Here is a 23067-nt window from a genome sequence, read left to right on the forward strand (position 1 = left end):
ATTGCATGGATGCCACTGCGATATTTCAGTTTTTCGAGCTTTACAGCACTGAATTTTAGATTGCTAAAGCGCCACCTATCTGTTTAGTGGTCACATCCACCAATGCGCCATCTTGTAAGGCAAATTTGCAATAATTAAAGAGCAAAATCAATGTCCTAAAAAATTTTATTTTTTAATAATAATAAAATTATGTATTTATTATTTTTTATTAAACTGAAACCAAACTCAAAATATTTAATTGTTGCAATATTAAAACATCCATATTAGCCCTGTACCTACATTTTCGCTGTGAATAAATGAATTCTGCTTACGCCGCTATTATTCCAACCTGTATTATGAATTTTCTTTCCGCAGCGAAAATTCGCCCAGTATTATGAATTCGCTTTTCGCCGTTAAAATTCGGTCAGGTTCTGTGAGTTCGTTTTTCGCCGTTTGAATTTGCCTTTCGTTAAAATTGGTTTCCAATCTTTTTAGCAAAGACTCAACCCAAAACAGTGCCAACAAAGTGACCAGCCAGCGAAAATACCCCAAAATGATTAGGTCGCAAAAAAAACACTATCGCCTGAAACCATTTTCATAATATTTACCGTCGCACTGCATTAAATTATTTTTAATCGAATCTCTAGTTAATCGGCATTTTGAAGCACAAGAAGCACTTCTCCAATCCATCGAAAGCCGGAGAATGTAAAGATGTTAAATTACATCAAGAGGCACGCCAGTGAGTTAAAGAAATTAAAGAAATTTCGCTGCTGTTTTCACCCAACTCCCCTTCCCCGCTTCTTCTTCATCCCCTCTTCCTCTTCTGTTGACACCAATTACATTTGTTTTTTGTTGATTTATTTAGGCCGACGTCGCAGCAGCCAAGATGCCACGGATGCCATTTGTGGCCAAATGCCAGCGTATGATGTGGACACCACCGACGCCGCTGGAGCTGGTGATGCAGCCATGGCTCACAAACGCCACTCGCTGCGCTCCACAACCAGTTTCTGCGACGAAGTGTTCCTAGAAGCGGAGGAGGAGGGCGGCGTGGGAACCACGGGAAGAGGAGGAGGAGGCGGTGGAGGAGCCCCCTCCGATGGCATCAGTCTCGCCAGCAACGATGGTAATTACCTCATTGCCCATTGTTCAATTGCTCATCACGTTGGCACCTTTGAATGTGAAATGATTGGCAAATCGCAGCTCCATTCTCGACTGCCCATGATAAAATGTAGATAACATTATTGCTAATAAGGAATACTTCCACATATGGACATGTGTGCCTACTTAATTTAAATCATGATATAAGAAACTGTCTTAATCATTGCCATTTATGCTTGGATACCCGCTTACCTATAACCAATCAACAGAAAAATCTCAAAACTTTTGCTTTCTTCCCAGACATTTTCACCTACAACTCACGCCTCTCCATGAATCTCGCTTCCATCGTCAACGATCCGAACTGCCTGAGCTTCTTTGTTCAGTATCTGGACACCCGACAGGCCCTGCCGCTGATCAAATTCTACTTGGACATTGAGAACTTTAAGCGGGCGGCGCTAACGCAAGAGAAGGAGGAACCGGAGGAGGCTCCTCGGATGGCGATGGAACAATCTTCTCCGCACAAAGATGACAAAGATGTACCTGAATTGAAGACGCTGTGCGATCTGTCAATGCGCAAACCCCTCACAGACGACGAGAAGAGCCGCATCTATGCGGAGACCAACAAGCAGCTGAATAGGCAAAAGTCTGGAACGGAAAGTGTGATGAACTACGAGCTGTCGCGGGCCAGCATCAGCGATGCCATTGCCATATACCAAAAGTATCTGATAGTGAACGCCAGCCTGCAAGTGGAGCTGCCCATCGTCATCCTCGCGCATATATCGCTGCTCCTTTGCGGAAGGGATAAGTCCGAGTGCAGCAAACCAATCCCGGCTAGCTGCTTTGACGAAGCAAGGGAGTTTGTGCTTGAGCAGCTGGAGCGCGATCATGTGCAGGGATTTCTACAGAGCGGCTACTACTCCACATACTGTCTGGAGTTGATCGAGGGCGGCTCTGTAAATATCTACGACGTCTTGAACAGCGAACTGGCTTTGTTCTACTTCACCGAGTACCTGGAGCAGCGACAAGAGCGGGAATGCCTGGAGTTCTGGATCACCGCCATTAACTTCCGCAAGAGCTTTGCTTTCGGCGAAGAGAACGAGGAGGATCGCAAGGCTGCACAAAGCGATGCCATGATCATATACGACAAATACTTCTCCCTCCAGTCCGAGTGCCGTCTGTGGATGTCCCAGAAGCTGCGCTTACGAGTGGAACAAGCGATCTGTGCTCCGAATGAGCAGTGGCAAGCCTTCGACTTGGCCCTCTTGGTGACGGCCAAGTATCTGGAGCAAAAGTATTTCGCTGACTTTCTAAAGTCGCACATCTTCGATAACTACGTGAACGAACTGAAGGTCAAGAGAGGTTTGTTTGGATATATCAACTTATGTGACACTGTGTGGCACTAACCTAAGCTTACTTTTCCTTATTCAGATAATTCCACCCCTCATCCGAATCTCCAGCACAAGCTGAGCTTGCGCAGAGCTGGCAAGTCCTCCAATGCCCAACAGCAGCGACATCGAAAAGCTCTATCCATGTCAGACTGCACGCACATTTCGCAGCACAACACACTGCTGGCTTCCATGGATCAAGCGCCGTCCAAAACAGCGCTAAATCATCAGTCGGGAAATCTCAACATCGATGCTAGGCAGCTGACGAATCCCCAACTTTTGTGGCAGCGTCCTGTGGGCGCACTGAAATTCGGTTTTGTTAACTCCTTGGGACGCTACGAGCGGGACTTTGAGGCCGTGGACGCAGTGGCTCTGAAATCGCAGCCGTGGTCACTGAGCGTCAGCGGAAGCAAGCTGAAAAATGCCATGCGGAAGCTGGTGAACCTGCCGGAGGACAATGTGCAAGAGGAGATAGCTTGGCAGGTGGCCGAGATGATTGTCCGGGATGTTACGAGTGTCACTCTCAGTGACAACAAGACTCCTCCGCTGGCCTGATGTGCTTTACCATTACGGAATTTATTTCATACTTATTCTCATTGTTTTACAAATTACTCTTTTTGCGCCGAAATCAAAGCGAGAATCAATCTCCCCGACATGTGCACAAATAAGAAGTCGCAACAGAAGCTCTCTATTAATCTCCCCTTATGTACAAATTGTGTTGAACAAATCAAATACTTTACTTTAACTTATTTTAATTATTGCTATGGGCTTTGAAAGCGCCTTATTAACGAAACTATCGCTCGCTCATTTGTTATTTACAGCAACAGAACGCAAAACTCAAATATGAAACAGAAGCTAAGTTACTTCATTCCGTTTTAATATGTTTAAACAATTGTATTGCATAATGTATATGAATATTTTTGCATACTGATGATACACACTACCAAGAAAGATTTATTGTTATGAATAAACTTTTTCAGTAACCACATAGCAATTACTTAATATTTTCATCGCAATCTACATAACAATCCGATTTGGATTTATCTGTCACTACAATACAAAATGTCGACGGAGACAGAGACGCAGGAAAACCAGATCAATCTATTGTTGGTGAAAATGGAGGCACTCGAGAAGGAACTTGAGCGCACGGAGCAGCAGCAGGAGCCGCCCAGTGGCAATCCGGAGGAGCAAGTCCGCAAGCTCAGGGCTCACAATTTGCGGGTCAAGTATCTGAATACTCAGCGTCGTCGCATCCTGCGCCAGTTGCAGGGCAAGATGCTGCAGTATGCGACCCTCGAGGAACGTTTGCACAGACTCGGCGAACTTGTGCTCATTGCAGAGCTCCATTCGGGTGTGAAGAAAATCAATCAGCGTCTGGACAAGATGGTGGAGGACTCGAAGTGCTCCATTTGCCTGTTTCCCTGGACGGAAAATGGAATACATCGCCTGGTCTCGCTCCGTTGTGGCCATTTGTTTGGCAGCAGCTGCATCCACATGGCCATACGGCGCAACCATCGCTGCCCCATCTGCCGGCGACGGGCTCGCCACTTCCACGTGCGCAGGATCTACAGTCCGAGCTTATTGTCTCATTAATTCGACCATCTCAATTTTTGCGTTCTCATTGAAGTTTTCATATGTATGTAAAAACGTTCTTTTATGGTTGATGTTTGTTCAAAATTCAAGTAAAAACATGAAACACCTTAACTATAAACTATTTTTCTTATAAAAAAATTTTAATATTATATTTATAATAAAAGATGATGCATCATATCCTATCCTTTATTATTGATATTCTATTAACATCATATAACATAGTTTCACATTTTCACTTTCTCTTTCAACTCTCTCTTGGGTAAACTGAAGCTAGACTGGATTTGAACTAGGCCACATTATCCACGGGCAGCGATTCACCCGATTCACTGAACCAACGCAGGATGCGCAACATCGTCTTGGCGGAGTAGAGGCAAAATGGATATTCGTTGTAGCACAGCTCCGTGCTGCCTCTCAAGGCCAATCCTCGACTGAAGGCGCGACCAATCTTGGCCGGAGCCAGCTCCAGCGATGACTCCAGATAATCCATGAGCAGCTCTGCCTCCGGAACTTTCGCTTCCGCTCCGGACATCAGTTGGCATATCAAGGATTGCAGGCACTCGAAGGGATCTCTCGACAGGATCCTCTTCCAATCGACGGCAGGTGGTGGCCTATGGTCCGCGCCTCCACCTCGGCCACCTCTGGCACCATTGCCTCCACCCGAATCTTGGGTCCTTCGCACCCAACCGAGTTCGTGATTCAGGCTGGCCTCTCTCCTGCTCCGGAATAAATTTAGCGCCCCGCTGGCCTGTTGGATGGGTGCAATAACCTGTTGGATCGGCTGAGCGGCCATTCCGGCTAGTTGGGTTATTCCGCGAATGGGTCGGATCTTCACCCAATCCTGGGCGAGCAGATGCATCATGTACATGGCTCCCAGACCGGTGGCAGCTAAGAGCACAATTCTACGGGTTGGTTTAAAGTAAGAACTGTATTTAAGTTTATTAAAATCATTTGGTTTTTAGAAACAATATACATTTCCTCACATTTCACCAAATTTTGAGACTACAATACTTTTCAATTATAACAAACTTAAATAGTTTGTATAGTGTGTAGATCCTTGTTTTCCACTTTGCCACTTCGCTCACCTGAAACCCATTCCTTAGACTTAATTGCAGTCCTGTCACGTCTTCGCAGCTCGGGCGCCAGTCTTCAAATGGGCGAGATCCGCGAGTGTGGCGCCGTGTTAAAGCCCCAATTGGATGCCAAAAATCGATGGCAGCTCCACTTTGATCGACTGAAACGGCAAGATCGCAAACCCGAAGCCCCGATCCCCGATCCCCAGAAACCGGAACCAGCGGACTTATCATCAAAACAAAGTCCATCCCGCAGCTTTCCGCAATGGCGATGGCGATGACATAATAGCCTCATCCAGTCGAGTTGTCCAGGCAGCTCCTCCTCCTCCGTCTCCTTGCTTTTCTCTTCGCCAACATCTCCATTTGTTTTCCCTTTCATTTGGAGCAAACGGGTTTTTGGTATTTGCGTTTTCGCGGTTTTCTTAACGCAACAAGTTTTCCTTGACTTTGGCGGCGTTGGTGATCCAGTGGTTTTGGTGGCGTTGTCCATGACCATTAAAGTCGGTGGTTAGCGGCAATTTGCCGCCGAGGAAAATGCAGTTGAACCATCCACAAGGCAGTGGGTCAGACGGGTGAAGATTTGGGTCTTTAAGGCTAAAGGGAAATGGATCGAGTTAAGGATCTTATGCAATAGTGACTCAGCGAAATTCAAAGTCGAAACAATGTATGTTAGATAAGTATTTTTAAAAAGAAATTTCGAAAACAATTATAGTTCTCATTAGATTAGATAATCCTAGTCCATCATGTGTTATATGAAAGTCTTTTCTACCATATAAAGTATATATATTCTTGGTTAAGTCTGTTGTCTGTTCGTTTGGGAATCTTCTATCTTTCGAACTATAGAGCCTATCGATATAGCCTAGAAATTTTAGGTTTTCTTGCAGCAGCTCACACTTGCTAAGTAATGGGTATCTGATAGTCGAGGCACTCGAAAGTTGCATTCGCGCTTGTTTTAATTTGGGGAATGTCAAATGAATAATGCTTAAAATCAACTAACTTTTATGAAGTTTTAGCTATTTTGTGCACATATTAAACATTTCAGTACGATTACTAATCAATAAGCACATATTCAAAATCAAGCCAAGAACAATTACCCATACTATTTTTTGCAACCCATTTTTCTCAACACGAGATAACTTTAAAACGACAAATCAAACATGAGGAAAAGCTTTTTCACAAGACCTCTATAAAAGCGACGCCCAACCAACCGAGCGGATTCAGTCGATTTGAGTGAACGTCAGGAGCGGGATCGAACTCTGGACGAAGTCACCAGGAAGCAGTGGATAGCTTACCAACCCGAAAGTCCAGCTCGCAACTCCAGCCAAGATTGCGTAACTGGTAGAAAGTGAAAGCGAAAACATGTTTTATGCGGTCATCTGGATTTTCTGTGCCACTCTGTTGGCCATCTTGTTCGGAGGAGTTCGGAAGCCCAAGCGGTTTCCGCCAGGACCTGTCTGGTATCCCATTGTGGGCAGCGCCCTGCAGGTCTCCCAACTTCGGTGTCGCCTTGGCATGTTTTGCAAGGTGATCGACGTGTTCGCCAGGCAGTATGTGAATCCCTATGGCTTCTTTGGCCTCAAGATTGGCAAGGATAAGGTGGTGATAGCCTATACGAACGATGCCATCAGTGAAATGATGACCAACGAAGATATTGACGGCCGTCCCGATGGCATATTCTATCGCCTGAGAACCTTCAATTCCCGATTGGGCGTGCTTCTAACGGACGGTGAGATGTGGGTGGAGCAGCGTAGATTCATTCTGAGGCATCTGAAGAACTTTGGCTTCGCTAGAAGTGGCATGATGGATATAGTGCACAATGAGGCCACGTGTTTGCTGCAGGACTTGAAGGACAAGGTGCTGAAGTCAGGAGGAAAGCAGACGAGGATTGAAATGCACGACCTAACGAGTGTTTATGTACTGAACACTCTCTGGTGCATGCTGAGCGGTAGAAGGTACGAGCCTGGTTCCCCGGAGATTACGGAGCTGCTGGAGACCTTCTTTGAGCTCTTCAAAAACATCGACATGGTGGGCGCTCTTTTCAGCCACTTTCCCCTGCTCCGATTCATAGCTCCCAACTTCTCCGGCTACAATGGTTTCGTGGAGAGTCACAGATCCTTGTATTCGTTTATGAGCAAGGAGATCGAGCTGCATCGCTTGACATATAAGAACTACGACGAACCGAGGGATCTGATGGATTCGTATCTCCGTGCCCAGGACGAGGGTAACGATGAGAAGGGCATGTTCAGCGATGAGAGTCTCTTGGCCATTTGCTTGGATATGTTCTTGGCTGGGTCCGAGACCACCAACAAGAGCCTGGGCTTCTGTTTCATGCACTTGGTGCTGCAGCCTGAAATCCAGGAGAGAGCCTTCCAGGAGATCAAGGAGGTAGTGGGTCTGGAGCGCATACCCGAGTGGTCCCGCGACCGCACCAAGTTGCCCTATTGCGAAGCTATCACCTTGGAGGCGGTCAGGATGTTTATGCTCCACACTTTCGGCATACCGCATCGAGCTGTCTGCGATACTCGATTGTCGGGATATGAAATTCCAAAGGACACCATGGTCATTGCCTGTTTCAGGGGAATGCTGATCAACCCAGTCGACTTTCCCGATCCAGAGTCATTCAATCCGGATAGATACCTCTTCGATGGCCATCTGAAACTGCCTGAGGCCTTCAATCCCTTTGGGTTCGGACGTCATCGCTGCATGGGTGACTTGTTGGGGCGACAGAATCTGTTTATGTTCACGACCACAGTGCTCCAAAACTTCAAGATGGTGGCCATTCCTGGCCAGGTGCCGGAGGAGGTACCGCTCGAGGGAGCCACCGCTGCTGTGAAGCCATATGACATCATGTTGGTGGCTAGAGAGCAGTAATAAGGATTAAGGCTTCTTTCACGTAATGCTTTCAAACTTACCTCGACACGGAATAGGGTTATCAATATTACTGAAACTTCCTGCATCTTCCGTTTAAATCGAAATGTTGCGTTTTTTTAAATAGTATTGGCTGAAATAAGAATTTTCAATTAAAGCCCCTGGCACTTTCTTCACGTTCAATAAAATATAAATCAGTATATATTACACAATTCTCGTTTACATTGTCTAATTAAACATTTAATTATCAATAGCATTATAATTATTATTGTTCATCTGGTTGTTGATTTGTAGTCTACGAAGTTTTCACTTAGTTCAATTCCACTCGGTTACTGAGCGATTCCAACAGAAGCATTTCATTATGCAGTATACACAAAAGAATGAATGAATATACAAAAATCTAGCGTACAAATAAATATTGCCACACAAATCATCAGTTACACAATGGATTATAATGTATAATGCGAATGGGATTTGGCTTTCTCCTCATTTGTTTGTTATTTAAAGCTATTTGTTAATATGCATACGCTATTGTTAATGGAAAACAATTGTTGCTCCTTCGCCTCGACATCTACATACGTATATAGTTATTTAAAAATTGTAATTTGTGATCTGTTTTCGTTTTGCTTAGTTTTTTTTTCACGATTTTTCCTTTATAATTCTCACTCTGATCCTGCCGCTAGACACTGGGCTTACATGATCTAGATTTGTGTATAAATATATATATATGCTCGTGTTCGTGTATATAATATTTGTAAAACTCACAAAGCAAGCCAGCCAATTGCCGAAAAACTTTCAACTTAGCTGCATTTCCAAGCACTTCTATTCGTAAAGTAAATCTGCATTTTGATTCGCGAAACTTAAGTATCTGCACCCGTGTGAATGTGGTGATATTTATATATATATTTTCGAATAATATAAAAGTGGGTTGAATTACAATTAATGGTTGGTTGCTGCTGCACAAAACTTTCTTGGTCCGTGATTCCCAAGGAGCGAGAGGAAGAGTATGATTATTAATAACATCGATTGGTTAGGACTTAAAATTGTGACGATATGAAATAAATAGAAACGAGTGGGATAGGTCAAGGTCGATGGTCGCCAAACCTTTGGGCAATTTAAGCAATTTTTGACATAGAAATTAATTGTCTAATATCATACTTTTGGTTTAGTTACCGCGAAAGCCAATCAAATGTTTTAGATCTCAACATTTGACTATCAAAATATTTGCAAAAGATGCTAGGATTTATTTTAAGTATGCATTTGGTTTAGAGACTTTTTAGCTTATTATATGTTTGCACAATGCTTGTGGATTATCGTTTGGAATCGAAATAGTAAACTGTTAAGCTGATACTAGGCCTGTAATCCGTATTTCAAAATGTCTTATATTAACCATAGGTTTTCTCTCAAGTTAATCGACCCATTAGGGCTAGGATATGTTCAGTTCAAAAGTTTAGAATCTAACGGGCGACTAGCAGCATTCGAAATTTGCGCAACGTCAAACTGTGGGAAGCTGACAAAGCTTCACTCTCCCTTCCTTCATGTTACTCACATTGACTAAAACCTAATGAAATTCCCTAAATCATTGCACCATCATTCTCTCTGATTCAGATTTCCCGCCTATCAATTTCTCCGCAATCCAAAGGTGGGCAACTGATGGGCACAGCAGCAGGCCACCACGTACAAGATGCCAAAAAAGAAGTTCAGCTTGGCTGTTTGCCGAGGCACCAGGTGCATCGTCTGTTCGTTGCGGAAACGCTTCTCAATCTGGAACGCTTGCGGCAGGGTCACCAGCGGCAGCAGGAACCACAGAGAGTACTTCAAGCCGAAGATGAAGAATAATGAGTAGGGTGCGAAGAGCAGCATGGCATACAGAACGTGCGATGCTGTGCGGCCTATCAAAATGGCGAGCGTTACGATTCCAGCCCGGCGATCGTTGTCCGCATCCCTTGTGTTGTTGCTGTGCAGGATGGCCTCCGTGTTGAGGGCCAAGGGAATCGCATAGCCCATTGTCGTCCAGTCCACATGACCCGTTTGCGACATGAAGGCGAATAGCACCGAGATGGGTCCAAAGAGTATCAGTATAACCAGATCTCCCAGGGCAATATACTTGAAACCAATGCCTCCAGTGTACAGGAAGCTCGAGGACAATCCCCCGAAGTAGATCAGCGCCAGGTGCTCCATTTTCGCCGGACTGAGCACAGCCAGCAACACAAAACCTCCACAGCCAGCCATGTACAGAATGGCGCCCAGCGATACCACCTGCAAATGAACAAATATTTATTATTTATAATTGTGGTGATGATTAAATATGTTGTCATTCAATTAATTTCTGCATATTCCTCTTAAATTTCATTATAAAATAAAAAAATAAAATCAACTGAGAGAATGGTCCTAAAAATTTAAAAGTATTATTGTTTGACTAGTCTCTAATATATTTGCCCTTGATTTAAATTAGTACCTTGCTAATTGCTAGCTATTATTGATATTGTTTTCTCTTCCAAAATGGTTTATGATTTCGGCACGTTTTTTTCTGAACGTATATAAAAATAATTTAATTTCTAAATGGTACACACATACATTGACTGCACTTTAAAACTTTTTAGGTGTTTTAAATTGTTTTTGGTAATTTAAAAAGACAATTTGGGAAATATTTGCTTTGCCACTGACAAAATTTGATTTTAAAAATCACGTTTTGACATTAAAGATTTAGAAGTGTTCGCGAGTTTCTTAGCATATAATGGGATTTTTCGGAATAATGTATTTGCAAATTAGGAATTTTGCTGTCACGTCAGAAAAATCGAAAAATGTTTTAAATAATTTAGTTTTGATTATTGTAAGGCGTATACCAATTTGTTGAAAATCATAAATTGAATTTGAACTTGTTTGAAGTTTTAATTTTCAAAGAGCAGGAGTAAGCTTTCCAGCTCTTAAATACGCATGTGCATCTGCGCTCTATTGGCTTAATTGATCCATCCGCTCGATTGCTCACCTCATCCTTGGTGAGTATGTGATCCACCAGCGTGCGGTCGTCGGCTTTCTGCTTGTCAATGCCCTTGATGAAGTCGAAGTAGGTGTTAACGACGTTGCCGGCGCAGTGGACGGTGACCACGGTGAAGGCGGTGAGAAAGAAGGTGGCCAGCGAAAACTCCTCCGCCCACTGGGAGCGGTAGGCCAGGGCTGAGCCGAGCAGCGTTGGAACCAGACTGGCGGACAGCGACCAGGGACGCAGAGCTAGGAGATAGGTTTTCAGTTTCATAAACGTTCCGGATGTGGATGGGTGTCCTGTTAGTCGTCCCCTTAGTGCTACTCCGGCACCTGCACCTGCTGCACGAGCTCCAGCGACGGCTTCCACCTCCTCACCGTCCTCTGTCTTGGTCTTGCCATTCCTGGACAAGTTGCCGTTGGGCAACAGCTGGCTGCTTGTGGCCATGGCAAGCGGCACGGGTTAACTGGCACTTTGCGGTGGAGCGAAACGAAACTAGCCGCCAGGTATTCGTATTCGTGGGATTGTTTGACCTTGGTCACCTCCTCTCCAGAATTTGTTTACAATAGCTTAAATATTCTATTGTGGCTTCTTGGATGCCGGCACATGCGCTGCCTGCTCTCGATAATCGCTAATATTGTATACACAGCATCTTGCCAGTGGGGAATATATGCGGATATGTATATTATCAGCGGGGGGTGGAGGGCTCAGGTGGTCGGGGTCCCGAAACCACGAAATTTCACCCGTGCAGCTCCCAGTTTCTCACGCTCTCTCTCTCGCTGCCTCTCTCTCTTTTTTCCTCGACCGGTGCGAGGATCGTTCTTCCCGTATGCCTCTCCTTTTCCGGCTGCGTCTTTGCTTTCGGCTACCGATTCCGGGCTGGTGGATTCGAGCGCGAATCGATTTGGCTGCGCTTTTACTCTTAGTTATTTTAATCAAACAAATCAACTGTCACGTCACGTCAGCGCAAAAACGAAAGAAGGTTACACTTTTTCGTTGAAGATGGCAACGCCGTGTTGCATATGCAGCCCTGCCTATTCCTACAGTTTTTACTTCAATTTCATAAATGAAACTGGTTGAGGTAATAAGTAATATATATTTACCGCCGCATTTAAGTTAATTTTTTGTATGTTTCGCAAAACAAAATGTGGGTTTTAAATATTAAGGTAATTATCGTTATCAACGCCTTTCAATGTTATTAGTATTAGTTTAAGTAGCTTACCAAAATACTACTACTTATGCAAAAGATTTGCAGAAATGAATAAAAAATAAAATTCACTTAAACCCGCTAAACAAATTGAATCATATTTGATAGTTTCCATTCACAAGCTAGAGTTACGACTGTACCGTTGCAGCACTGGTCCCAATCATAGTTTCGTTTCACAAGCTAGAGTTACGACTGTACCGTTGCAGCCCTGGTCCCAATCAGCTGATACGAATTTAAAGCAAAACTTTCGAGCAATTATTCGTTGATTTTTTTAAAGTCGAAATAAAACATGGACTATAATATCCACAAAATTTGCCGAGTTTGTCTGGAGGAACTACATCCTGTAACTTCGATATATAGCACGGATTTTGCTATGATGCCCTCCGTAATGTTAATGCAATGCGCTAAAATAAGAGTGGGTTCTAAAAACACAATATTTCAATGTTAATTGGCATTTGCAAATTGTTTTAGGTTTTCAAAACCGATGGCCTACCTTCGGTGATCTGCAACAACTGTATTTACCGGCTGGGAGTAGCCTTCCACTTCAAACAGGAATGTGAAAACAGTGATCTCCGGCTACGGCAATACCTGGGCATTCTGGAGTCCTGGCGCCAGGATGCCGCCACCAATACGGACTTTGTGGAGAAGCCGTTGGATCCGCAGCGCGACAGCGATGAGGAGGAACCCGTGGATGCCAAAGTAAGCAAGAGGCGGTCGCGCTATCAAAGGAAGCCGCCAGAAGAGCACAAAAAACGGGGGCCCAAACCTGTGCCAAAGATGCCTCACACCTGCTACGAGTGCCACAAAAGCTTCAAGTGCATTGCCCAATTAACACAGCATATAAGAACACATACGGGCGAGAAACCATACCAGTGCAGCTTTTGCATCCAGAGATTCGCCCAGAAGTACAATCTAAAGGTCCACGAAAGAACGCACACGGGCGACAAGCCTTTTCAGTGTGAGATCTGCTCCAAGCAGTTTTCCGCGTTGGGCAATTTCCAGGCGCACCAGAAGATTCACTTAGGAGTGCGTGATCAGGTGTGCTCGCTATGTCAGAAAGGTTTCTACACCGCCGGTGATCTCTCCAAGCACATGATAACCCATACGGGCATCAAAAACCATCACTGCGATGTCTGCGGCAAGGCTTTCAGCAGGCGAAGAGATATGCGAACGCATAAATTGAAGCTTCATCCTCTGGAGTCCAGTACAAACCATGATATAGTGGACGATGATGACGATGAGGCTATAGACACGGATCCCGTGGGTCTGGACACCCTCGATCACGCCCACTTCAAGTGCCCGGATTGCGACAAGGCATTTGATACGGCGGACAGCCTAAGTCTTCATTTCCGTACACATGCTGCGAATAATAATCTACTGAATTTGCCATTGCCTCCTGCACCGCCCATGTCGCATCACTACCATCACGATGCACTGCATCATCTTGGACCACCAAATCCCGCTACACAAATGGGAATGGCTGCAATGGCTCACATGCTGGCTCCGCCGCCGCCTCCACCGCCAACGCCAAGTGAAGGACGTTACACTATGCTACACCATACGGCAGCGCAAAGACTACATTACTAGAGTATTACTACGAAGATTTATCTTAATCATAATTATTGTTTTAGATTATGCTTTGATATTGAACACTTTTATTTAGTTTGTCTATATAAAATGGAATATTTTGTCATGTTTGCTTTTATATCTTTACAATAAATACATGTAGAAATTTGGCAAGCACAGCTTCTATAAAGATTATTACTTAAATGCAAGAACTAAAATCACTAAAAACTCCTCGCGCATACTTGTCGCATGCGATCGTCGATATAAAAATGTCATTGTTGTATAAACTAAGCTTGATTTGTGTTTTCTGTAGGTAAAAATTGTAGTATCTCAATATTGGTTTGTTTGGTATTGGTATGCATCGTTGGTATCGGCTTGATCCAGTTTGAATATGTATATAAAAAGCTCAAAAATCAATCAGAGAACTATCATAAAATATTGCTTTTGACAACGGCCCGGATTGATTGATCCCAGAGATCGAAACCTCTCTACTTGAGCTTGGCTTTCAGCCACTCCTCGGTGAGTTCGTCTAGTTCGCGTATCTCGTAGACGCGTGTGAGATCTACTTCGCGCTGAAGGGCGCTCTTCGTGCAGGCGTACATCATCTGCAATTCGATCTGAAATCGATAATAGACAGTTATAAATTATAGAATATATTTGAGTATTGCTAAACTCCCACCTGGCTATCCCTGGGTGTGTAGAATATGAAGCACATTGGGTACGAAATGCGCTGATCGTCATGCACCATCTTATACGTATAGATGACATATCGGGGCTGGTGTCCTGGCAATGTGTCCTGCAGCTCGTCCACCGAAATATCGTCGATGAACTCGTCCAGCACCACCGTTTGCTTCTCCCGGTCGACTTTCACTGCAAGGGACAATGGAGTGGTCATACAAACTACATACATATGTTACCATGACAATCAAGACTTACATATCAAAGCCGCATTATTTTTGCTCTTGCTGAATCGGAACTTCTTCAATTCCTCCAGAACTTCGTTGCTTATGTCGCATATCTGGTTATCACTCTGTATGAAATCGATATAATTGATTAATTAATTGGAATCCCCAAAGTTATCTGCAAACAACAATCGTCGATTGAAAAACAAAAACACGCCCACACTCTATTAGTCATGTTTTCATTTTGGTAATTGATTTTCGACCTTTTATGCACTTCTTACCATAACTTTAGCACTGAAGTTTTGGATGCGATCTGTAAAATGGTCTGCACTACAGAATTTTTGGCAGTTAATTGTGGGTGTGCAATATCACTTGTTCTTAAGGAATCGTTTAAATACTGTCGTTTATTCTGAGTTTTGTTTTGTTGTTCCTGCAGTGAGACCGTTCACTGAACGCCGAATAAAATTCTGTGCTGCATCAAAAATATCGTGAAGTGTTGTTAAACGACGTTTCTGATAAATTAAAAAATAATAACAATATTTGTTAAACGTTTTTTTTTTTCATTGGGGTTTTTTCTTAACGGTAACATTGGAATTATTTACGGACATTATTAAAAATAATGGAAATTCACTTTTTTTTAGTTTAATATCAGAAAGCTGTATGTTCTAAATGTATTTAAAAATTCAATTTTTTATAGTAATTAAAAATTGTTCGTATACGATATATGGATCATGTTTGTCCTCTCTAGTGGCTGATGGACTCTCAAAAAAGCACCGTTACTTTAGGGTTGTTACGGCACCGTGTTTTCAACTTAACGTTTAATTGCTAAGCACTTATAAATAGTTAATACTATTATTTATGTGCTTAATGTCGTAATTACGATGAGCTTGAATTTATATGAGGGCAACATCCTAAATTCCTGCTGGAAAGCAGGAGTCCGCAAGCCGCGGAAATCGGCGTTTGCGCCACTCGATCGAAATGAGATCGCAGATTTGGATGTAGTCGCCTGCTGGTAATTAAATATTAAATATAATGAATTGTTTCAATAAACAAGTAATTTATCTACATTTCAGCAAGCAAATCACCGAATTAATTGAGGAAAATGCATTAAGAAATCGCCAGGAGCGATCCAAAGTTTTGGACACAAGAAACAGGCAAAATGTTATTTTCAAGGACATTTCCCGTTTGGTTTTCGGAGTTACGGATATTTTTAGATGCCAAGTGGATCTACTTTTGGGTAAGTATTACTACGTAACATCACTACGTGTAATGTTACTACGTAACATTGTCATACAATCACGAATTCTTATAGGGGATACGAAGGTATTACTTGATCAATGTACACGTACCAACTTGGACTACGTTCTCACCACCACAAAATCCGTAATGGTCAACAAATCTGAGATTCGAATCCAACGCAAACGAAAGCGGGTGATCACCAAGAAATCTAAAGTAACAGTATCAAAACGTCCCAGACTGCAGGAATCGGAACTGTTGGATGAATTGTCACAGGAATACTACGAGCAGATGCTATCCGAATGCCAGATGTGGCAATCGGAGTGCACACAACAGGTGGTGGAGGACATGGACGAGGTTGGTCGCCAAGATACTGTTGGACTTCTTCCTTATATGATTTCATTTTTCGCCAACAGTCTATTGAACTACCTCGGAGTTGCACGCAGTCAAAATCGTATCATTCCATTACAATCACCGAAGAGATTGAACTTCCCGAAGATCATAGCTTAATTATGCCATCAAATGGTTTTGGCGAAGCCGAGGGTGCGGACTTAACCATTTTTCAAGAGCTTTACCCCAAAGACGGCACAAGGAACTCACGTAAGAAATTCTCGATTCAATTGAAAATGTAATAAACTATTATTTTGTATTATAGTAAAGCGACACTCAATAGCTCAGGATCCAACTGACATCTTACCGGATAAAATGCCTAGATTGGATGATTGGGATGTTTTCGAAGCTGACAATGCTATCATGACACAAATCTTTCCGCATAACATTGAACCAGCTGAAGTAACTCAAATAGTTTGTGAACCGTCGTTGCCCTCAGTTATAAATTCTTTTGAAGAAATAACATTTAGCAAGCCGAAGAATAAGAAAAGAAAGCTTATAGTAGACAAACGTATTGAATACACTCGAAAGCAGCTGGTGAAGCATAGACAGAAATATATGGAAGATTACATTTCAAGGGAAGTGATAGTGCCAAAACCATCGGATTTGCCGAAACCCCCCAAGGAACTTCTGTGTAAACTGCATAGCAAGTAGGACCTTTATTCATTTTGTTATTTAAAACTTTTTAATTTTTCGATGTAGTGTAAGTTTTACAGCTCTTCATAGCTCCGGCCCGAAGCTCAGTAATGAAGAAATGGAATTCGAGGCTGAAAACACACTGAGAACCATATTTGGCCGCGAGTTTACCGAGAATCTTTCGAAGGAGATATTTGTACGACCATCTCAGGCTACAAAATGTGGAAATAAAGAGGCACATATCTATCAGCCCGAACCACTTGAAGTGGAAGACTGTGTGCAACCTCAACTGCAGCCGCCTGATCATGTAAATCAAAATTATAATAATAACGAAATAAATGAGCACGGCATATACTGTGAGGATAATCATGCATGTGAGTTCAGCCAATGTTTAGAAGATGCTATTGCAAATAAAATATAATCTCATTGCAGATACCTACAGCGTAATGATGAGTCTCTTAAGCATTTGGCGTAATAATCCCAAAATCACGGGAATCGATGCCATTGATTTTATGAAAACGTTTGATGGTCGCATCAAGGTTTCGTTAGCCTTTCTCCATTTGTTGTGTGAGTTCGAAAAGGAACAAAATGTGTGTTGGAAATAACGTATAACTTGAACTTTCAGATCTTGTTCGAGACCGTTTTATAGAGATATCAAAGCGAGCTAATTCGCTGGAAATGCACCAGATTACTCTTGGCAAAGAGTCCACTAAGCTAATAGACAATCTTATGCTGAGTGAGACTCTGTGAATATTTTTAGATACTTGTTTTCAAGATTATCAAACTCATTTTGTAGTTGATATGTTGTCGACGATCTTCTAGATTTTTGTTATTGTTTTGTTTTCTGTTGTTACTATTGTGTTATCGTAGCTATAAGTTGAGCCAATCTCTAAACTAGGTGGCTTTAATCTACTCTTTCTCCATACGAACGTATGGTATAATTGAGCAACGATGTCCTGGATAAATCGTTTCATTTCAAGAATATAAGAATTCTATAGATGTAACTTTTTGCTGTCTATAGAAAATGTTCTTTTTCATGTTAACTTTCAAAGTTTCGTTGTACCCATTAAAAGTCGTTAGCTATCTTTGTTACTATTACGTTATCGTAGCTATAATTCATTAACATTTGGAGTAATTCTCTAAACCGTAATTGTTGTCTTTCTTACAAAATCTCAATTTCTCTGACAACACAAAAAAATAAACAAGTTACAAAAACAAAGGAATACAGAGTGTTTGGCACAATTGCTTAAATTCCGATCTGTTGGGCCAGACCCGAATAGATGTGCAGCGTGCAGAATCCAATGACGGCAGCCACCAGCGCTTTAACAGCCACCGTCAGCCAAGGTCCAATGGTCAGAATGTGGAGCATGCCCTCCAGCCAGACGCCTTTGAAGACAGTCACCGCCAGAAGCAGACTAACCAGCGGCTTTAATGCCTTGTTCAAATCGTGACGGGTGAACAGCCAGATCAGGGTGGCCGTGGTGATGTGCTGCACCAGAAGCACGTTCGACTCCAGACACTTGAGTATGTAGATCCAGCTGAACTCGGTGCCTCGGGCACCAACCCAGAGCATGATACCTCGGGAAAGAATCACTTCGGCGGTGGCCCCTGCGGAAGTATACGAAAATATTTAGTTTTTACTGAATGTTTGGGAGTGGTCATACATATATGGGTTGGGGTATTAAAGGTTGACCAGGCATTGGCTCTTGTAACATTAATATATCTAAGCAGAGCACTTTTCAATCTTTAAAAACCACCCTCATCATGAGTTTAATTAAGTTGGTTCGTTCAACCTACATCCAAGTCCAGCCGTAATGAGCTTTGAGTGGCCCTTGCCGGGTATGCGACTCAAGATTAGGGCGAATCCAAGCAGATCGGCGATGTCCATGCTGCAGCGTAGGATCTCCTGCAAACCAGAGAAAACACAACATGACCTCAATAATTGGGTTAAGGTAAACACAGATAAGCACACGCACCGCAAAGAAGTTGAACTCGCCGCTGGAGGATGGAGCGTCCGAGTAGAAGAATGTGGCCAGCACCAGCATCTTGACGAGCTGTGTGAATATATAAATGCCTCCCGCCTGCACGCACTTCCAGAAGGCTCCATATTCTGATCTGTGAATAAAAAATAAGCCGGAAAAGTTCACAAATAGTTTTTTATTGACCTGGTAGAGCTGCGGACTTGGCAGTCGGCAAATCACCAGAAATCAGGAGGAAACTCACAGGCCGGAGTATTTGTAGGTGAAATAGTACGGCGTCAGCAGGGCCACGCAATTTCCAAAGTGATACAGTGTCATTTTCTTTGATAAACTATGGCTATTTTATTTTGGCTTAATTAAGAGAAGAATTAAAAGTTGAAAAGAAAAAAACTAGCGTTGCTCGCCGTGGGTTATCGATATGTGCTTAACAGGGCTGGCAGCATGGCATGCAGACTATAAAAAACAAGCTAGTTTTTAAAGCAATATTTTAAAAAGCAATAAATATTTTAAAAATTCTGCATTTAAAAACTTATAATTAAAATATTGGAAAACTTGTGTCTTTCCGAACGAAAAGAAGTAGCAACTTCTTTAATCTTTTTCGTGCCTATCGATAGTTTCTAAATATCAACACGTCATCGTAATCTATCATCTGGAGGTGTGTTCGTGTGTGTGAGAAGTGTGTGTGTGTGTGCGTTCGAGTGAGTTTTCTGCAACCTTTAGCAATTATTATAAATTTTTTGACAAAACCAATTGGAAATACTTGAACGGTGACCAAATTTTACCTTGTTTAGGACACACAAACCCGCTAGCTAAGTGACGACCCAAACAACGAACGGTAAACCAGTGCATCAAAGAAGAAAAACAAAGGGGAAATTTTCGCAAAGAAAAGTCCAACAGATCATTTCGTTCGTGTGCATATGAAAAACAGCAACGTCAACTCCCTGGTACAAGCTGCAATCTGAAATGAGATGCAAACCCGAAGACGCGTTCATCAAACGGACCAGCAGGATTACAGCAGCAGCAGTACCTATACCATTCAAGAGGATCAACAGGGAGGAGCAGGCGCAGGATCTGTGGGCACGGGAACAGCTGGCGGATCGGTAGGACTATTAGCACAGTCCCTGGTTCCACCACCAACTGGTCACGAGGCGACCATCCACATTGGAGACAACCACCAGTCGGGCGATTCCATTTCCACTCCCGATTACTCCGACGACAAGTACGGCAAGGCGGCTCGCCAGTGGAACCTACGCGCCTTCTCGGGCCACGCACTGCGCACTTTAAGTGCCGCCGCCGCCGTGGTCACCGGCAATCAACCGGGCAACAATAACGATAGCCAAAGCAACTATAGCTACTCCGCTTCCATTCCGACTAGTTCACAGTTTTACCAATCGAAGGAGGATCCGCAGGAGCCGGAACCCGAACCAGAAATATTCGTCATGGCCGCACGCGATCGAACGGGTGAGTTCGCCAATGCGATTCGTTCTCTGCAGGCTCGAAACATCACCCGGGCAGTCAATATACGCGATCCCCGCAAAGCCAAGCAGGTTCAGAGCTACTCGGAGTTCATGATGGTCGCCAGGTTTATCGGCAAGAACATAGCCAGCACCTACGCCAAACTGGAGAAGCTCACAATGTGTAAGTACATGGTTTGTTAAATTCGTATTATTCAAAACTTTAAAATTTCCATCTTCGTTTTAGTGGCCAAAAAGAAGAGCTTATTTGATGACAGACCGCAGGAGATTCAGGAGCTGACCTATATCATCAAAGGCGACCTAAATGCCTTAAACCAACAAATTGCCCGACTGCAGGACATCTCCAAGGATCAGCGGCGTCACACAAACGGCAAGCATTTGGTGTCACATTCCTCTAACATGGTACTAGCCCTGCAATCGAAGCTGGCCAGCATGAGCACGGACTTCAAGCAAATCCTGGAGGTGCGCACGGAGAACCTCAAGCAGCAGAAGACGCGACGGGATCAGTTTAGCCAGGGACCAGGTCCGTTGGCCGCACACACCGTCTCCCCCTCGACAGCCAAGCAGGGATCCTTGCTTCTCAGCGAGGAAAACCAAGCGGTCAGCATAGATATGGGGAGCAGCGATACCACACCACTCCTATCAACCCAGACACAGATGGCCATCTACGATGATTCCGATAATTACGTCCAGCAGCGGGCGGAAACCATGCAAAATATAGAATCTACCATCGTTGAGCTTGGCGGAATATTCCAGCAGCTGGCGCATATGGTTAAGGAGCAGGAAGAGATCGTGGAGCGTATTGACACGAATGTGGCGGATGCGGAGCTGAATATTGAGGCTGCCCATGGGGAGATCCTGAAATACTTTCAGTCCGTCTCCAAAAACCGCTGGCTGATGATCAAAATCTTCGGCGTTCTCATATTCTTTTTCTTGTTCTTCGTTGTTTTTATGTCGTAATCAAACGCCAGTTGCCCATTAAAAGCCCCATGTACCTATCCATGTAAACAGCATTTTAATTTAATCAAGATTCAATCACAATATTGTTTATTCCAAGCTGTGGCCTCCCGAAACGATTGTAAAATAAAGTTATAAATACGTTCTAAAGCAAAATACATTTATTTTAGCATGTGGTTCTTTGGTGAATGTTTCGTATAAAAAATGATTCCATTCTAATGGAAGCTCTAAAATTAAAGATAATTTCCAAAACTTAAAGCGGATTGATAAATATGTTTGCTGATGCAAGAAACTTGTATATTACCTTAGAAAAAGTGTAATGCATGTATCAAATTGGTGACTATATCTATGTTTGCCCTGCTGATAAGGTTTAAGTACCCTTTCATAATCTTTATTATCTTAAGTGCTCGTTGCTCCATGTTCGTCGCGTTCAGCCAAAGATTCCGCTGTCCCTCATGCTAAACAGAAAAATGAAAATTGGTTACATTGATTCGACTTTTATTTAATGCTTAAAATCCAACTACACCAAAGATGCCAAATGCAAAAAATAATCAAAATAAAAACACGTTACAATCTCGTACTGCAGAAAAGTATTACAAATTGTATAAAAAAAACAAAGCTACAAGATGTCTTTATGGATTTACACTAGAATTTACAAGTGAAGTATTGTTCGCGGTTGATGATGGGGACTCTTCCCCAAAAAAGGAAGTCTTCTACCCAAGTATAGACAACTAATACACGACGCGGATGCGTTGGCGCCAACACTGAGATCCCCAGGCAAGAGCTTGCCTATGTCGAGATGAGCGAATAAACCATGCTAAAATTAGCAATTAGAAACGTTAGACAAATGAGGACCCTGGCCACAATGAATCTCAATTAGACTTACCCGTATATGTAGTAGAAGAAGCTGATCAGATAGACGGCCAGTTTGATCCAACCCTCACGCATGTTCCGGGATAGAGTGTCGGTTTTCAGGACCGTGGTGGGATCATAAAGTCCGGGTCCCGACATCACAGGGCGGTTTTTGTAACTGAAAGCGGTAGGGGTATACAAAGCGTGAGCATAGTGCTTATGTTGGGCTTGGGTGAATCTTGATCATTTCGAATCTCAAATCACATTATATCACACGGTCAAATGAGTCACTTACCGCCAAATATGATAGGCTATGAGGGGTATGTTGATGCATAGCGAAAACCATTCGCCGCAGAACAAGAAGAGCAAGTTCAGGAAGATGTGCAGAAGGTACTCGGGCAACACCAGCTGAAATACAAACACATTAATTACAGGGCGCACTGTGGGTGTAAGCAGCAAGTTTACTGACCGGATTGAGGCTATTGCACTGATCAATTGGATTCTTATAATCCGTTTTCAGTTCGTCGAATGCAATGACATGAAATATGGCGAAAAATATCAAGAATGCATCCCCGATCAGGGCCACTATGTACGTGAAGGCGGTGAAGTTGAAGGCCATCTTCTAAAGTCGCTCGAGCACGTCTTGCAGGTGCTAATCACAGTGACTTGCTAATTATTCTCGTAAAATTCGGCTTTGCAATTGTAGCGCTGGGACTCACTTGTTTTTTTTACAAGGGCGGCGATGATGACAGCTGTGCGCCAGGGATGCACTAATCCAAACGATCAGGCAGCACAGATGTACGGTCACATTGCAAATTAGGCTAATATATAATCAGCTATCAGTTATAAATCAAAAATAATTTATTTTGAAGAAGCAATTTTAATTTGTAA

The 23067-nt window shown here is 43.1% G+C and overlaps 11 protein-coding genes across 12 annotated transcripts; 6 read left to right on the plus strand and 5 right to left on the minus strand.

Annotated features, from left to right (window-relative positions):
* Window positions 1–562: 562 nt before the first annotated feature.
* On the plus strand, window positions 563–3452 carry LOC6613676 (A-kinase anchor protein 10, mitochondrial). Its single transcript, XM_002038110.2, has 4 exons — window positions 563–718; window positions 845–1102; window positions 1378–2436; window positions 2506–3452. The coding sequence occupies exons 1-4, from the start codon at window positions 691–693 to the stop codon at window positions 3015–3017; spliced, it is 1857 nt and encodes a 618-aa protein (XP_002038146.1). The 5' UTR covers window positions 563–690; the 3' UTR covers window positions 3018–3452.
* A 55-nt stretch (window positions 3453–3507) lies between these two features.
* On the plus strand, window positions 3508–4166 carry LOC6613677 (E3 ubiquitin-protein ligase RNF4). Its single transcript, XM_002038111.2, has one exon. It carries the CDS (start codon window positions 3525–3527, stop codon window positions 4053–4055), a length of 531 nt encoding a protein of 176 aa, XP_002038147.1. The 5' UTR covers window positions 3508–3524; the 3' UTR covers window positions 4056–4166.
* Window positions 4167–4206: 40 nt separating this feature from the next.
* Window positions 4207–5220, minus strand: LOC6613678. Its single transcript, XM_002038112.2, has 2 exons — window positions 5138–5220; window positions 4207–4954 (listed from the first exon to the last, which is right to left on the minus strand). The coding sequence occupies exons 1-2, from the start codon at window positions 5146–5148 to the stop codon at window positions 4342–4344; spliced, it is 624 nt and encodes a 207-aa protein (XP_002038148.1). The 5' UTR covers window positions 5149–5220; the 3' UTR covers window positions 4207–4341.
* A 1247-nt stretch (window positions 5221–6467) lies between these two features.
* Window positions 6468–8205, plus strand: LOC6613679 (probable cytochrome P450 303a1). Its single transcript, XM_002038113.2, has one exon. The coding sequence runs from the start codon at window positions 6485–6487 to the stop codon at window positions 7994–7996; it is 1512 nt and encodes a 503-aa protein (XP_002038149.1). The 5' UTR covers window positions 6468–6484; the 3' UTR covers window positions 7997–8205.
* Window positions 8177–11953, minus strand: LOC6613680 (ubiA prenyltransferase domain-containing protein 1 homolog). The gene is made up of 2 exons (XM_002038114.2): window positions 10983–11953; window positions 8177–10252 (listed from the first exon to the last, which is right to left on the minus strand). The coding sequence occupies exons 1-2, from the start codon at window positions 11421–11423 to the stop codon at window positions 9614–9616; spliced, it is 1080 nt and encodes a 359-aa protein (XP_002038150.1). The 5' UTR covers window positions 11424–11953; the 3' UTR covers window positions 8177–9613.
* Window positions 11954–12383: 430 nt separating this feature from the next.
* On the plus strand, window positions 12384–13928 carry LOC6613681 (zinc finger protein OZF). The gene is made up of 2 exons (XM_002038115.2): window positions 12384–12598; window positions 12655–13928. The coding sequence occupies exons 1-2, from the start codon at window positions 12473–12475 to the stop codon at window positions 13768–13770; spliced, it is 1242 nt and encodes a 413-aa protein (XP_002038151.1). The 5' UTR covers window positions 12384–12472; the 3' UTR covers window positions 13771–13928.
* On the minus strand, window positions 13816–15104 carry LOC6613682 (glia maturation factor beta). Its single transcript, XM_002038116.2, has 4 exons — window positions 14933–15104; window positions 14686–14779; window positions 14429–14619; window positions 13816–14366 (listed from the first exon to the last, which is right to left on the minus strand). The coding sequence occupies exons 1-4, from the start codon at window positions 14933–14935 to the stop codon at window positions 14238–14240; spliced, it is 417 nt and encodes a 138-aa protein (XP_002038152.1). The 5' UTR covers window positions 14936–15104; the 3' UTR covers window positions 13816–14237.
* Window positions 15105–15218: 114 nt separating this feature from the next.
* Window positions 15219–17733, plus strand: LOC6613683. Its single transcript, XM_002038117.2, has 8 exons — window positions 15219–15663; window positions 15725–15888; window positions 15964–16244; window positions 16304–16487; window positions 16543–16927; window positions 16980–17287; window positions 17346–17480; window positions 17539–17733. Exons 1-8 carry the CDS (start codon window positions 15533–15535, stop codon window positions 17661–17663), a joined length of 1713 nt encoding a protein of 570 aa, XP_002038153.1. The 5' UTR covers window positions 15219–15532; the 3' UTR covers window positions 17664–17733.
* Window positions 17734–17994: 261 nt separating this feature from the next.
* On the minus strand, window positions 17995–19302 carry LOC6613684 (transmembrane protein 147). Its single transcript, XM_002038118.2, has 4 exons — window positions 19137–19302; window positions 18890–19028; window positions 18711–18819; window positions 17995–18521 (listed from the first exon to the last, which is right to left on the minus strand). The coding sequence occupies exons 1-4, from the start codon at window positions 19208–19210 to the stop codon at window positions 18160–18162; spliced, it is 684 nt and encodes a 227-aa protein (XP_002038154.1). The 5' UTR covers window positions 19211–19302; the 3' UTR covers window positions 17995–18159.
* Window positions 19303–19537: 235 nt separating this feature from the next.
* LOC6613685 (syntaxin-5) lies at window positions 19538–21480 on the plus strand. 2 transcript variants are annotated; one of them, XM_032727574.1, is made up of 3 exons: window positions 19538–19590; window positions 19684–20530; window positions 20594–21327. In XM_032727574.1, exons 2-3 carry the CDS (start codon window positions 19861–19863, stop codon window positions 21325–21327), a joined length of 1404 nt encoding a protein of 467 aa, XP_032583465.1. In that variant the 5' UTR covers window positions 19538–19590; window positions 19684–19860. The 2 variants fall into 2 exon arrangements, with proteins under 2 accessions (XP_032583465.1, XP_002038155.2); XM_002038119.2 differs by lacking the exon at window positions 19538–19590 and having other exon boundaries at window positions 19861–20530; window positions 20594–21480.
* Window positions 21481–21801: 321 nt separating this feature from the next.
* Window positions 21802–22987, minus strand: LOC6613686 (protein cornichon). Its single transcript, XM_002038120.2, has 4 exons — window positions 22646–22987; window positions 22472–22584; window positions 22211–22354; window positions 21802–22141 (listed from the first exon to the last, which is right to left on the minus strand). The coding sequence occupies exons 1-4, from the start codon at window positions 22793–22795 to the stop codon at window positions 22114–22116; spliced, it is 435 nt and encodes a 144-aa protein (XP_002038156.2). The 5' UTR covers window positions 22796–22987; the 3' UTR covers window positions 21802–22113.
* Between the last annotated feature and the right edge of the window lie 80 nt (window positions 22988–23067).

Source organism: Drosophila sechellia, chromosome 2L, assembly GCF_004382195.2.
Source record: "Drosophila sechellia strain sech25 chromosome 2L, ASM438219v1, whole genome shotgun sequence".
Classification (NCBI taxonomy): Eukaryota; Metazoa; Arthropoda; class Insecta; order Diptera; family Drosophilidae; genus Drosophila; species Drosophila sechellia.

Coding starts and splice junctions, on each gene's coding strand:
- LOC6613679 (XM_002038113.2), top strand. CDS start 6,485: ATGTTTTATGCGGTCATCTGGATTTTCTGTGCCACTCTGTTGGCCATC.
- LOC6613680 (XM_002038114.2), bottom strand. CDS start 11,423: ATGGCCACAAGCAGCCAGCTGTTGCCCAACGGCAACTTGTCCAGGAAT. Junction 10,253..10,982: donor ACATACTCACCAAGGATGAG/GTGAGCAATCGA, acceptor GTTCATTTGCAG/GTGGTATCGCTGGGCGCCAT.
- LOC6613684 (XM_002038118.2), bottom strand. CDS start 19,210: ATGACACTGTATCACTTTGGAAATTGCGTGGCCCTGCTGACGCCGTAC. Junction 19,029..19,136: donor ACCTACAAATACTCCGGCCT/GTGAGTTTCCTC, acceptor TTTTATTCACAG/ATCAGAATATGGAGCCTTCT. Junction 18,522..18,710: donor CATTACGGCTGGACTTGGAT/GTAGGTTGAACG, acceptor ATACTTCCGCAG/GGGCCACCGCCGAAGTGATT.
- LOC6613685 (XM_032727574.1), top strand. CDS start 19,861: ATGCAAACCCGAAGACGCGTTCATCAAACGGACCAGCAGGATTACAGC. Junction 20,531..20,593: donor ACTGGAGAAGCTCACAATGT/GTAAGTACATGG, acceptor TCTTCGTTTTAG/TGGCCAAAAAGAAGAGCTTA.
- LOC6613681 (XM_002038115.2), top strand. CDS start 12,473: ATGGACTATAATATCCACAAAATTTGCCGAGTTTGTCTGGAGGAACTA. Junction 12,599..12,654: donor TGCAATGCGCTAAAATAAGA/GTGGGTTCTAAA, acceptor AAATTGTTTTAG/GTTTTCAAAACCGATGGCCT.
- LOC6613677 (XM_002038111.2), top strand. CDS start 3,525: ATGTCGACGGAGACAGAGACGCAGGAAAACCAGATCAATCTATTGTTG.
- LOC6613676 (XM_002038110.2), top strand. CDS start 691: ATGTTAAATTACATCAAGAGGCACGCCA. Junction 719..844: donor TTACATCAAGAGGCACGCCA/GTGAGTTAAAGA, acceptor TGATTTATTTAG/GCCGACGTCGCAGCAGCCAA. Junction 1,103..1,377: donor CAGTCTCGCCAGCAACGATG/GTAATTACCTCA, acceptor CTTTCTTCCCAG/ACATTTTCACCTACAACTCA.
- LOC6613682 (XM_002038116.2), bottom strand. Junction 14,620..14,685: donor AAATAATGCGGCTTTGATAT/GTAAGTCTTGAT, acceptor TGTCCCTTGCAG/TGAAAGTCGACCGGGAGAAG. Junction 14,367..14,428: donor ACACACCCAGGGATAGCCAG/GTGGGAGTTTAG, acceptor TATCGATTTCAG/ATCGAATTGCAGATGATGTA.
- LOC6613686 (XM_002038120.2), bottom strand. CDS start 22,795: ATGGCCTTCAACTTCACCGCCTTCACGTACATAGTGGCCCTGATCGGG. Junction 22,585..22,645: donor AGTGCAATAGCCTCAATCCG/GTCAGTAAACTT, acceptor TTTGTATTTCAG/CTGGTGTTGCCCGAGTACCT. Junction 22,142..22,210: donor TTCTTCTACTACATATACGG/GTAAGTCTAATT, acceptor TGCTAATTTTAG/CATGGTTTATTCGCTCATCT.
- LOC6613683 (XM_002038117.2), top strand. CDS start 15,533: ATGAGCTTGAATTTATATGAGGGCAACATCCTAAATTCCTGCTGGAAA. Junction 16,245..16,303: donor TGGTGGAGGACATGGACGAG/GTTGGTCGCCAA, acceptor TTTCGCCAACAG/TCTATTGAACTACCTCGGAG. Junction 16,928..16,979: donor CTGTGTAAACTGCATAGCAA/GTAGGACCTTTA, acceptor TTTTCGATGTAG/TGTAAGTTTTACAGCTCTTC.